The sequence below is a fragment of the Pezoporus occidentalis genome, unplaced genomic scaffold (genome assembly GCF_034315485.1).
Source record: "Pezoporus occidentalis ecotype Australia unplaced genomic scaffold, CSIRO_AGI_Poc_V1 ctg132, whole genome shotgun sequence".
In the NCBI taxonomy this organism is placed as follows: domain Eukaryota; kingdom Metazoa; phylum Chordata; class Aves; order Psittaciformes; family Psittacidae; genus Pezoporus; species Pezoporus occidentalis.
The window spans coordinates 949,961-963,194 of NW_026913126.1; the positions used below are offsets into that span (position 1 = coordinate 949,961).

The 13,234-nt window shown below is 43.7% G+C and overlaps 1 protein-coding gene and 1 long non-coding RNA gene across 2 annotated transcripts in view; one reads left to right on the top strand and one right to left on the bottom strand.

The window, feature by feature from the left end:
* The window catches only part of CTNNAL1 (catenin alpha like 1), a 54,679-nt gene extending 52,998 nt beyond the window's left edge, over positions 1-1,681 (bottom strand). The window contains exon 1 of the mRNA XM_062608961.1: positions 1,478-1,681. Within this exon, the coding sequence (XP_062464945.1) occupies positions 1,478-1,603 (126 nt within the window). The 5' untranslated portion in view covers positions 1,604-1,681. The remainder of the gene's footprint in view (positions 1-1,477) is intronic.
* Positions 1,682-1,930: 249 nt separating this feature from the next.
* On the top strand, positions 1,931-3,667 carry LOC134158722 (uncharacterized). The gene is made up of 2 exons (XR_009962882.1): positions 1,931-2,384; positions 3,318-3,667. It is a non-coding gene; the product is annotated as an uncharacterized LOC134158722 (long non-coding RNA).
* The last annotated feature ends 9,567 nt before the right edge of the window (positions 3,668-13,234 follow it).

Genomic DNA, 13,234 nt, shown 5'->3' on the forward strand with positions numbered 1-13,234 from the left:
TGAAATAACACGTATGACATATTACACACGCAATGAATCCACAGAGAAACAAGACTGCTGTTCTTAAAGAGTATTCCAGGGGGATAAGAACATGCACACGTCCACAGAAATCTGTTACGCGTAAGGATTCAACACGTGCAATTAAATTCAGCCTGTGCAATTGGAGCTTCTGTTTGTTCTCATGCTTCTGAAAAGTGGTCTCTGAATTTTAACCCTCTCCATTGTTTCAGAAACAGAAAATTCATTGAACTTCAATTTTACTTTGCCTTGGAACATGTGGTTTAATCCCTTCTATAGGCTTCTTCGAACTGACTTCTCCAAACAGAGAAAGACAAATTACCCTAAGTACAGAAACAAAATTATCCATCACAAACCCTTCCTGCAGCCCAGCTGTACAAATGCAAAACAAGCCTTACAACGGTTTGTTTCCAGATGGGCTACGATGGTATAAACATAACTTGACCTCACCAGGACTAGTTATTTTTGTAGAGCTGTTACACATTTTTTATAAAAAGATTTTGAACAGATAGGTTTTGACTTGCTAAGTTTAATAATCTGTGTTCAAAGTACAAAAGCCGCTATACAGCAAACACTGTGCTGTTTACATGCATTATTTGGCAAGAAAGGAACATTACACTGGGTATATAAAATGCCAACTTTGAAACTAAAAATCTAAAGAAAAGGGGGGAGGGGGGAAAGAAGAAAAGTTAAAACAAAAGAAAAAAAACCACCAACACCGAAGTAGTTGGCACATAACTACTTAGCAAACCTGAAAGCCTGTTTTCTCTTTTTTAAACTCATTTCGCACTTTGTGATACATGCTGAGGGGTCACCGAGACACACTTAGCACGTTATTCGACTTCTCAAACCCAGGTGCTCCCCTCGGGTGCGGCAGGACCTCCAATCACTGCACCGCTCTGACCAGACCGCGAAAACACAAAGCTCCGCCACCCCCCGCACCCCTAGCGCCAAGCTGCGGGGAAAGGCGAACGCTCCCGAACGGAAAACCACCGCGCAAGAGACCGGTGCGGCCCGGGCAACGGGAACTGGCGCGGCGCGGCCCCCGACCCCTCGCCTCCCTCCCGCGGGGGGCACCGCGGGGCTCAGCGCGCCGACGGCACCGCAGCGCCTTCCCGGCGGGGCCATTACGCAACGGCACCGCGACCTTGCGGGGAACGCCGGAGCCTTTCCCGAGGAGGAAAGTGCGGGCAGCATCTCCGCCGGCGCCGGCACGGTCACTGAGGGCCCGGGACGCGAGGGAGAGGGAGAGGGAAGGGGCGCGGCTGAGAGATGCCGCTGCTGCCCCACAAGATGCGGGGTACGAAGCGCCGCGACCCGAGAGCGCAAACTTCGGCTCGGCGGCGGCTGAGCTCCGTCCCGGGCGGGAAAGTGGAGAGGCAGCCCCCTGCGATGGGGAGCGGGAATCGGAGGGTGGGAGTGGGGAAGGGGGATGGGGCTCGCGCGGCGGCGTTCCTACCTGCGACACCAACGGCACCAGCGTCTGCTCCACGGAGCGCGTGCGGATCTCCAGCCCCGCGTCCGCGCCTAGCCCCGACGAGGACGACGAGGAGACGCCGCTGCTGCTGCACGGGGACGTGGCCATAGCGGCGGAGCCACGCCGGGACCCCCGCCGCCGCCGCGATCACCGCCACCACCCTCCGTGCTCCCTCCCGAACAACCTCACTCCGCTCCCGCCGACAGCCCTAAGGCTCCGCTCCGGCCCGGCCCGGCCCGGCCCACCCGGCGCCGCCCCCCGCCGCGCCCCTCCCCCGCCCTCCGGGGCACCGCTGCCTTTGCCGGGGCGCCCGGCGACGCCGCGCGCGCGCGTTCAGCTCCCCCCCCCCCCCCCCCCCCCCCCCGCCTATCGCGGCCCCTTCCACGCCCCTCGGGACGCGATTTAAAGCGGCAGCGCCGGTTTACCCCGCTTTCTCTAGCGGGCACCCCTCGCCCATCTTGCTTTCTATCACCCCGGGGAAGGAGCGGGCCGGAAACTGGGGCTGCTCCCTCCCACCATGGCTCCCACCGGGAGTTTGCCCGCCGGGAGGGTCTCTGCCCGAGTGGGGCATCCAGGCTGCGCGGTGGCTGACGGGTTCGGGTGGCCCCCAGGTGTAGGAGTCAGGGCTCGTACCCGGCACCACGTCCCGCCGCGAAGTCGGGACTCCGGTGCGGTGTAAGGGCCAGGGAGCCGTGCACTCTGCGAGAGGCGGTCAAACACCCCCTCTGTTCGCGTACTTGCAGCCTCTGGGAGGAGTGGTGGGCTTCCTAAGCTGAACTCCATCAGCCTTTCTCCTAGCAGCCGCCTACAGAAGGGAAGAAAAGGGTTTCTGCCTTTCAGCGACCGGTTGAAAGCGGCACGGGCCGCTTTCGGGGAACAGGAGCTCTGTGTATCCTTGGTGCTAAAGCATATACTGATCTGGCAAGAAGGCGGCAAAAGTAACTTCAGAGGAACAAAAGTGGGGGGTTGGCGGGATTTCTTTTTAAGTTTTCCTTTCGGGGGTGTTTTTTGTTTGTTTCTGGTTTAAAATGGACTAAACCCACTTCACATTACTTTGTACCCTGCATTTGAAAAGTATCAAGACAGGAATGCTTACTGGTCTAATTAAGCTGCATGTGTTCCTTATCTCTGATTCATCTACAGGCTTGTCTACATAAGACTGTGGAAACAGAACAGAAGTCTCCTTGGCTGTGGTCCAAGCTGCTGAGGTGCAAAGCAGCACCAGCCCAGAAGTGGGTTAACTCGGTGTGGCACTGTGCGTGACCCAACAAGCCCAATGTGGGATCTGGGCTAGTAAACAACAGATCATAGAATCAACTAGATTGAAAATGACCTTTAAGATCATCAAGTCCAATCACTACCCCAGGACTGCCAAGGCCACCACTAAACCATGTCACTGGGGGCCTCATTACACAGTTTTTGCACACTCGCAGGGATGGTAATTTCACCACTTTCTGGGGCAGCCTGTTCCAATGCCTGAGCACCCTTTTGGTGAAGACATTTTTTCTAATACCCAGTCTAAACCTCCTTTGGCACAGCTTGAGGCTGTTTACTCTTGTCCCATCGCTTGTTACTTGGGAGAAGAGACTGACCCCCACCTCAACACAACCTCCTTTCAGGAAGTTGTAGAGAGCGATGAGGTTCCCCCTGAGCCTTCTCTTCTCCACACTAAATACCCCCAGCTCCCTCAGCCGCTCCTCATCAGACTTGTTCTCCCTGACACAACTCTTTGGTGTCCTGGTAAGAACTGTCAATTTGTGTTTGCTCAGCTCTCAGACAACACAGCACTGTAAAGTTGTCCTTGGCTTTCTGATGTTGTTAGATCAAGGACTTCTGACCTCTTCTGCACGAAGAATCTTTTGCACAATTTTGAAACCTAGGCATAAGATAAAGGACAGCATTTGTCATCCTTTGGAGTCCTATGGAGGTATCCATATTTATTAAAAAAGAAGACTGCCAGAACTGCAAGTCTAACCCAAGGTAATGATACAATCCTATTTCTAGCTCTTCAGGAAATTGGTTTCCAACGTGGTCTCATATTTTCTAAAATGACATCTTACATAACATCAAGTGTTACAGGAAAGAACTGAAGGCTCAAATCTGCCATGGTGCAAAAACATCTAAATGTTGGTGTAGACTCAAAATAAATGCCAGCCATGCTTGATCAAAGTGGTTTAGAGCTCACTTGAGATTTCTTGGTTTTTTTTTCACCTAAATTTTTTATTTTCTTACATCATCTTTCATTCTTTCTCAGGTCATTTGTTTTCGCTTCTCAATACCTAGATTCTAAGCCTGTGTCAGCAACTGTTGTTCTCTTGGTTTCGGTAAAGTACCCAGGTCAGGTGTAGTTGCAGCCTCTCCAGGGCTGTACACTAGTTCAGGAGACTTGTGAATCTTGTCAGCTAAAGGGTACACCAGGCAAAGTGTCAGTAATACCAGAGAGAGAGAATAGCGTTCTTTTGCCCTCTTCCCCCTTGTACTTGAGGTTGTTTCTTCTCTTAGAATCATTAATTCCCACTCGTTGACTATTTTATGAACGTTACCATAATCTCTATTATCTGCGTCATCAACATCTACAGATATGAAACTATGATTTGCATGAGAAATGAACTAGAAGCACATGCACACTTGGATGCAGATGTAGTTTATAATTTGATGTGGTCAGCCAAGTCTGTGCCACCTAATTTCAGAGGCAGCTGCCTGTCTTCAGTGAAAAAACGGATCAGACTTCCCAGGGATGACATTTTCTGACTGAAAGCAGAGTTAATATCAGAGGTTAATAATGAATTTTAAAGATTTTAACTTCACATTTTAAAAGAAAACAAGTTTTTTATAAAATACGGTAGCAAAAATAGCAGTTTAAAAATAATTTTCTACACAGATGGGACAACTGGTGGGAACTTTGCAGTGCCTTGCCACAGACAGAAGAAGTCCTATTCCCAATTTACCACTCTTTTTTCCTGCTTTCGTTTTGTTTTCACTAGAGAAGCAGCATTAGTGGGTGGTGCTAGTGACAACACTGCCTATTTCTCCCACTTTTTCTGTTCAGGTGCTTCCAGTTTAAACATGGAAACCACATGCTATGCTTCTGTGTCCTGTGCTGGGCAAATAAAATGCATGTTGCGATGGTTGTAATTTAACACATGCATGCTGCAGACTAACACCTTTGAAGACACCTTGAGGAGATCTTCAAACATGATAGCCTGGAGCTTAATTGTGCTTCTTAACTATATTAAGATAATTTGAGTAAGCCTGTGCAATAGATTGCAACCACACCTTTGGCATGCCAACACATACTTCTGGGGGAGCACCTTAAATGTGCAATGCACAGCACTAGGATATTTTGCATGCAATCACTTTCAGCCCACGTGGTGGATTTGGAAAAGCAATATCCCATCACCTCAAAAATAATGCCCCTCATGCCTATAGGACGTTAGGACCACTGGCCATGGCAGTATCTATATATAGACTAAACCTATATAGAGAGTGATACTGTTTAGCTCTGCCTTGCATCTGAAAAATATTTGAAGTATAGAGGACAAGAGTAATACTTAATGGATTATATTTCTAACTTCATAACTTTGTCAGTGGTCAAGGGGAAGGAAGTGACATATCCTTGTAGCATTATGAACCTGTCAATCTGTTCTTCCTCATATTGTTTCTAGACTTCACTCAAGAATGTGACACCTTCTGCTCCTCTGCCCAGGATTTCTCCACAGCCTTGGGTTCTGTGACTGGTGACAGGTTCCCACAGAGACAGTAAGCCATTTTTGCCTCATCTGACTCTTCATCTTTGTCTTCCGTATATTAAGCACCTTTCGCAGGAGAAAACATTACTGTGACTTTTTTCTAAGGTACAACCCCCACAGTCACCCTGAGAAGGATGTTTTGAGCTTTTATGTGTAGTTAGGGGTCTGACCATTGATGCTGGCTTCTTAGCTTTGATGGGAATGATATGAAATGTAGTGATGAGTAAGTGTATCTTATTCTACCGACACCATGGCTTGTCTGAGGAAGCTGTCAGACAGTCTCAGTTTGATGGACCAGCTAGCACCTGCTCATACCTTCCAGCTAAGATGTGTGTGTTCCCTGGTCTGTTCAAAGCAAAACAAGATGGGTAACACTTAAGCAGATTAAATAATGTTTTTGCTAGTCTGGTCATATTGGCTGGTATAAGGTCAGTGATGAGGACAGAAACCTTTTCTATGGGAAGAAACCTTGTGTCTAACCCTTTGGAAACAGGTTATAGTTGCTGCGTGTGTGCTGTGGAGGCACATGTGGCAAAGCAGATGCCATTTAAGCAGTCAAGATGGGTTTGAACTTCTGTGCTGTGAAGAGGAGCTTATCAGTTTCTGGCCACAAAAAGCCAGGTCTAGGAGACAGGAACTGCAGGGAGAGCAACGAAACAGTGGTAAAAGCCAGCTGATGGGATAAGGGGACTTTTCAGTAAGTTTTGATAATGAGCACTTTTCTATGCATGCTTGCAATGAATCAGATAAAACATAGGAATTCTCTAAATTAATAACATTTTGAGGATGAATTCCAAGAGCAGGTAATCACTCTTTATCCTCCCATAGAGAGCATCCCAAATATCCAGGGGTGAGAAGAAGCAGTGCCTCTGTTGCTTTTTTATTTACCAGCTGCAGTCTGGAAAGCAGAGCTGAGTGGGCTGAGTGTCAGATTTGCTCCTTCTCTTCCCTCCAGGTGAGATTACAGTTAGAGCAGTGTGGGAGGGGAAAGTGCATCAATCATCTTTCCAGGCAAAATTTAGAAATCCACTGTTAAGATTAAACTTTTCCCCTGTTTACCTCCAGTTTTCTCTAAAACTTTGCAAAATCATATTTTTTCTTTTGTTTCAGTGAGGATGTTTTGTAGGCAATTTGTAAAATCAGTAATTTTAAAGATAACTAAAAATGTTAAGGTTTTGAGAAATGTCAAAAGATGGAAGGCAAGCATTGCTTGAAATATCAAATCCTGATTACTAGTGGTTATTAACTCCAAAGTAGGTTACACTTCTTCGTAAAACCAAACAATCTTTTATGTTTACTTCGTAACCCATAGTAAAACACTTCACTTTTCAAAGATAATGTTACCTTGTTTACATAGATAGCATTGTATTAGACTGTGACTATATATTGTTATCATTTTTTTAATTACTAGTTTCACGGTCACAGAATCATAGAAAGTTTTGAGTTGAAAGGGACGTTAAAGCTTACCTAGTTCCACCACCCCACCCGCCACGAGCAGGGACACCTTCCACTAGATCAGGTTCTCCAAGCCCTGTCCAACCTGGCCTTGAACACTGCCAGGGATGAGGCAGCCACAGCTTCTCTGGGAAGCCTGTGCCAGTGCCTCACCACCCTCATAGTGAAGATTTTTTCCCTAATATCTAATGAGATTGCAACAGTTATTACAGGAACAATGAAGAGGAGGAAGTGGGATGTAAAAATAACGCATAGACATATCCAAAGGACTACTATTAGTGTTCTTTTTTATTCTGAATGTTTTTAGCCAGGATGCCTGTGTGATAGAGGCATCCTGTATCCCACAGGCTGTATCTGACTACAGCCAGAGGGTGATTTCAGCAGTGGCTCCCTTTGAGTTTGCAAGGTGGTAGTTGTCAAAATCCTCAGCAAATAACAGCTATTTGGCCATGCTACCAAATGTGGTACCTGTCCAAAACACTTCTGTTCCCTATGACAGTCACAAAGAAAATGAGGGACCCTGTTTGCATCATCAGCTATTAATAACCCATTGTGGCTTGACTGCCTCTTTTACAGACCATGTAAAAGTACAGTTACCCATGGCAGGTCTCCAAGAAGAGTAAGGAGCCAGTGTGCTTCATAAATCCTAGCACCATCAAGAGACTTCTGTAATGAGTAGCTTAATTTTGAGAGTACAGACATGAAGCATACATTTCCTGTGCATCGTACCTTTTCACTGATGTTTTGTATCCAAGCCACCTAAACCTGTAGCAGAAACATGTCTGAGATAGGGAAGAGCAAGGGAGCAATTTTCAATCCTGTGATATTTTACTTTTTTAACAATAATATGAGATTTATTGGTAAGAATATATCTCAACCAGTGGATATTGCTAGAGTTGCCCAAGACTTTCCATCATAAGACCCGTGCTTTTGGTTGTATGTGAATGTGCTGAACTTCAAAACTTTGGAGTGATTCTCTGACAGGTGTTGTCTCAGAATGATTCATTCTTCAACTTTTCTGAAGAAATGACATGGCTTTGTCCTAAAAAAAAAAGAAAAAGTCAGGGCACAAACCTGAATAATTCCTGCCATTTTTTCGCTGAGAAAATCCAGGCTGGCTCGCAAAGGTGAAATTTAATGACATGCATGTAAATGCAATGAAACAGTCAGAGAAATGCCTTTGTAGTCTTTGTACAGTTTTCCTAAATTTAGCTGGAGAAAAGATTCCTGAATTTTTTATTTTTTTTTTTTCATACATTTTGGAGAATTTATTTGTAGACTAACAAGCAAATTTTCTGAACCCTTCACATACATTGAGCGGGACTATGTTTTGAGAGCCTGGCATAGGGGCCAAATGTAAGGAGTAGGAATAAATGAGAAAAGGGCAGGCTGAAGGAAAGCACAGTAACTCATGTGAGAATAAGGGACAGACTCAGGGAGACATAGGAGGAAACAAGTATTGTGCTAGTCAGAGATTTTGGTGTTCTCCAGCTGCAGGAACTACACAGGGTCTTGTCTATGTGATAGGCAGAGAACTGTGACTTTTACACAGGTGTGATGTAAAAGGAGAAGCTGAAGCTGTTCTGTAATCAAGCCTGGTATTTTTTGCTTTATTTAGCATTTCCTTGTGCTGTCCTTTAATAAATGTTAGCGGTATATGGACATGAGTCTAACACTGACATTGGCGTGACAGCTTTTGAAGGTGAAAAGTTTCATCAGTTTAGCTTTAGCTGTGAATTTGGTCTTATTTCAGAAGAGACAACCAAAAAAATACAGTTTCATCCTGAACTGTTAATAGGAATTAATGTGCAGTTTTATAAAACCATTACCTAGAAATGGTAGCTTACAGGACCTTTTTCAGACTAACACTATATAGATTTATCAATGCATCAATATACTCTTCAGAACAGTGCTGCTGCAAGTTATCAGGCAAAATCAACTAGATGATTAGTTCCTAGATGCTAAGCAATAGTTCGGGCTTATTTTCCTTGCAGTCTGTGAAGTTCTTCTTTCATACATGTATAGTTTTCAGAGGACTCTGGCTGAGGCTTACTTATTACAGCAAGGACCCTGTTCTAAACAGGAGCTGACACACTAGTTTTTAAAGAAGGCATGAGCAGCCTCACAACATGCAGATACACAATAATCATACCTCATGAAAGTCTTGAACTGACCTGTAGTTAGGGATGGGATTAACTTTGACTCCAAATCATAGAATCATAGAATCATTAGGGTTGGAAAGGACCTTAAGATCATCTAGTTCCAACCCCCCTGCCGTGGGCAGGGACACCTTACGCTAAATCATATCACCCAAGGCCTCGTCCAACCTGGCCTTGAACATTGCCAGGGATGGAGCATTCACAACCTCCCTGGGCAACCCATTCCAGTGCCTCACCACCCTAACAGGAAAGAATTTCGTCCTTATATCCAATCTAAACTTCCCCTGTTTAAGTTTTAATCCATTACCCCTTGTCCTGTCACTACACTCCCTAATGAAGAGTCCCTCCCCAGCATCCCTATAGGCCCCCTTCAGATACTGGAAGGCTGCTATGAGGTCTCCACGCAGCCTTCTCTTCTCCAGGCTGAACAGCCCCAACTTCCTCAGCCTGTTTTCATACGGGAAGTGCTCCAGCTCCCTGATCATCCTCGTGGCCCTTCTCTGGACTTGTTCCAGCAGTTCCATGTCCTTTTTATGTTGAGGACACCAGAACTGCACACAATACTCCAGGTGAGGTCTCACAAGAGCAGAGTAGAAGGGCAGGATCACCTCCTTCGACCTGCTGGTCATGCTCCTTTTGATGCAGCCCAGGATACGGTTGGCTTTCTGGGCTGCAAGCACACACTGCTGGTTCGTGTTCATTTTCTCATCAACCAACACCCCCAAGTCCTTCTCCACAGGGCTGCTCTGAATCTCTTCTCTGCCCAACCTGTAGCTGTGCCTGGGATTGCTCCAACCCAGGTGTAGGACCTTGCACTTGGCATGGTTAAACCTCATGAGGTTGGCATCAGCCCACCTCACAAGCATGTCAAGGTCCCTCTGGATGGCATTCCTTCCCTCCAGCATATCAACTGAACCACACAGCTTGGTGTCATCGGAAACTTGCTGAGGGCGCACTCAATCCCACTGTCCATGTCAGCGACAAAGATGTTAAACAAGACCGGTGCCAACACCGATCCCTGAGGGACACCACTTGTTACTGGTCTCCAGACCAGTAACACAAATGTGTTATCTCTTTCACATCTTCTATCATCCTAGCACTGAGTGGTTTGGGTTTGTCTTTTTTTTCCTAATAATTCCTGTGGGTTATAAAATAAATATGGAGGATTAAAGGTTTGAAGAAATCTCTAGCCTGCAAAAACTTTAAGAGCATTTGCCACCTAGCAACAGCCAGGAAAGTGTGTCTCCTTCGAACAATCTGCAATTGTATGATTCAGAAGAAACCTCCACAGTGTTTGTAACTGCAATCGTAACTTATGTAGGAAGGGAAAATGCAGCAAAAGGTTCCAGTTATATCACTGACAAAAGGATTTCATTACCATAAGTAGTCCCTAACAGGGTGACAAATAATCAAGATTAAAAAGAATGTGTGGGAGCAGCAGAAAGGGAAACAATGACGTTCCTATTATAGCTGTGGCCTTTACAATAAATGATATGTCAGCTTTTTCATTTTGAATTGTGCTGGATAACTTGGTGATTTTAATTCATCAGCGAATGAATACTTAGATTAGAAGCTATTTTCTTTTCAAATATGCATTTACTAGCTTAGTCATGCAATAAATGCCACATTCCTTGAAAAGCTTGAATTGTCTGCTTATTGTTTTTAAATATACTGTTCATAGATGTTAACAATTTAAAAGTATTCACGGATACTGTGTTAGTTTGCACAGATATGCAAGGAAAGTACTGGGAACTACATGAGAGGAGGAAAATTGCAACATGCATGAGCTGGCTGGCTATCAAAATCCCATTGGTCTGCAGTTCGTGATGCTAATGAGATCGTACAAAAAAAATACATAGATACTAATGCACATGGGTTCTATTTTGACTGCTGTCATGCATAATTCTTTGCAACATCCAAGAGTATGTTTTACTGCATATCAGTTATCCCAGTTGCTCTGTTTTCCTTTTTTCTTTCCCCGTACCTTGTGAAGGAAAGAAACTGGGGATATCCAAGGACACTGTGTCTTTCATACCTCCCAGACCTCTGTACTGTTGACACTTGTTAAGGAATTTTATTCATGTGACATTGTTAAATTAACCTTGATCTTTTAAAAAAAAATAAATGAAAGGTCAGCTTCTAGATTTGTGGTCATTGCATTACTTAAAATTGCCTATTAAAAAGGTACTAAAAATTACTTTGGTTTAATATATGTTCTTTTTAAAACGTGGGTCATAGTTTCTCAGTCAACACACCAACTTAAACACAACAAAGACATTAATATGCGCTACTAACAAAATACTTTTAACGCTAAAAGATAGACGGTGCATTGTTGCTAAATTAGACTAATGTACTGTTTGGAGAAATCATTAGTATAAACCCTTACAGGCAGCTGGTAAGATTCAATTCTGTTTCTGGCAGCAGGAGAGTACATGCTGGAGTATCAGAATTGGAGCAGAAAATTGTAAGTGCAGCTGAAATGGAAAGGGAAGCAGCAAGCTATTGCCAAGGGAACACAAGGATTTTTGTAATAAGTACATTCAGTGAGTTTAATACTAAGTATAAAATGTTCTAGAAAACATAATGTAAGTAACTGGAAATCTAAAAACCTCTCCTTTTCAGTCATGTTCAACATACTAAAAGACTCACTTAGAACTTGACATTTGCACTGAGTTACCAGTGCAGTATCAATCATTTCTGCAAAATACCATAATGTAGACGGGTCCTAATAGCCAAAAGTTTTGAAAGCAGGGGTTTCTTTGACCCTGTTTATTTATAAATAAATGGCAAAAATCCTGCTTCTCTGAAGGCAAGATAAACCAAGTGATAGGAGGCAATTTGTGTTCTCAGTTTTGAGCTTCTTGTTAGCTATTCAACTTACGAGTGGCTTCAGGATTCTCAGGACCTCATATCACGTCTATACCTATATATATGTACCCATTTTGATTTCTTACAATACTGTGTATCTTAGCAGAGCAGCATAATTAGAAAGGTGTCACTGTTCTAATGTTTTTTTTTAAATTTAAAATATCACAGGGTAATATGTATTAATGCTTACATCCTGATGGAATTGCTCCCTACTCTACCTCTCATGCTAAAATACTGATACGCATTGGGTAGGGAATCTCAGCCCTTCCCAGAGGAACTGTTCAACAACTGTATTTTATCTACTTCTCTGTCCCTCTCAAAAGTTATGACCAAGGTGCTGAGGGAATACAGCAGATGATAATATTCTTTTAGCTCTAGCCGGGCTTGTCCTTGACTTTGAAAGGTGGCAATTAGGATTCGTATGTTTTGTTTTAATTGGGCATGGCAGGGACAAGACAGAAAGTGAAAATCCACATTGATCAGTGTAGCGTGGTGTCCAGCTCACTTAGAAGCCTACTGAACCTGATTTAAATCTCTGGTCACTTTTAGACCACGTCTTGAAACTGAATTCCCAATTCCCATATGCATGCTGAGCTGTGGAAGTTTCAGGGTGGTGTCTCTTTTTTTAAAGGCATCTCAGACAAGCTTTGTCTTCATCCTGATACAAAGCAGAAACTGCTGCATTCTCTACAATTAGTTCTTACCTAAATTGAGGAAAAATTAATAGATTCAATAGGAAATTTTCAGTCTTTACATTTTACTAATGTACTTATGATTTAATGCCCTTTCTATTTCAAAATCTAGTTGTGATTGAAAAGTATGATCTGGAGCAGCTCATATTATGTTTTGCAATGTTCCTGCCAGTTTGCCTTTCATCCCCCCAAAATGGCGCTAGAGTCCACTAAAGGGTATAAGCATAAATATTTCTTTCTTCACTCCTAATGTTCTTTTTAATATCTGAAGATACTTTAAGATGCTTCTCCCCACACACCTTCCTAATGAAAGTGAATAAATACTTTTGACTTCTTTTGAAGTCATTTTGGTCCTTTCCCTTCAAACTTTCTTTAAAATGTCATATATGAATACAAGTTTTAGAGAAAGTTCACCATCTCAAGGGCACTTTATAAAATTCATGAGTTCCTGTCTTCACACAGGAATTTTGTTTATATAGGTTGATGCCAATAGACTTGATGTGCATGATGAAATTGTACTGTAACCATGCATTTTGTATTAGACTGTTACTTTTATTTCTCTTATCACTACTCCTTTCCAGTTAACATCCTCCTCATTTACATCTTGAGTTTGTTATCCCTTAGGAGGTTTTTTTTACTCAGCTTTTACAAAGCAAAATATTTATATGATTAGGGTCACTGGATTGGCATATTCCTCATTTTAATACAGCAAACCTGCTTATAGTTGATTCTGCTATACTTGGTTGCAATCCTCTAGCAAAGAAGAATAAAATCCAACAAACTATTTTGGTACCTTACACTTCTCCCATTAGAATT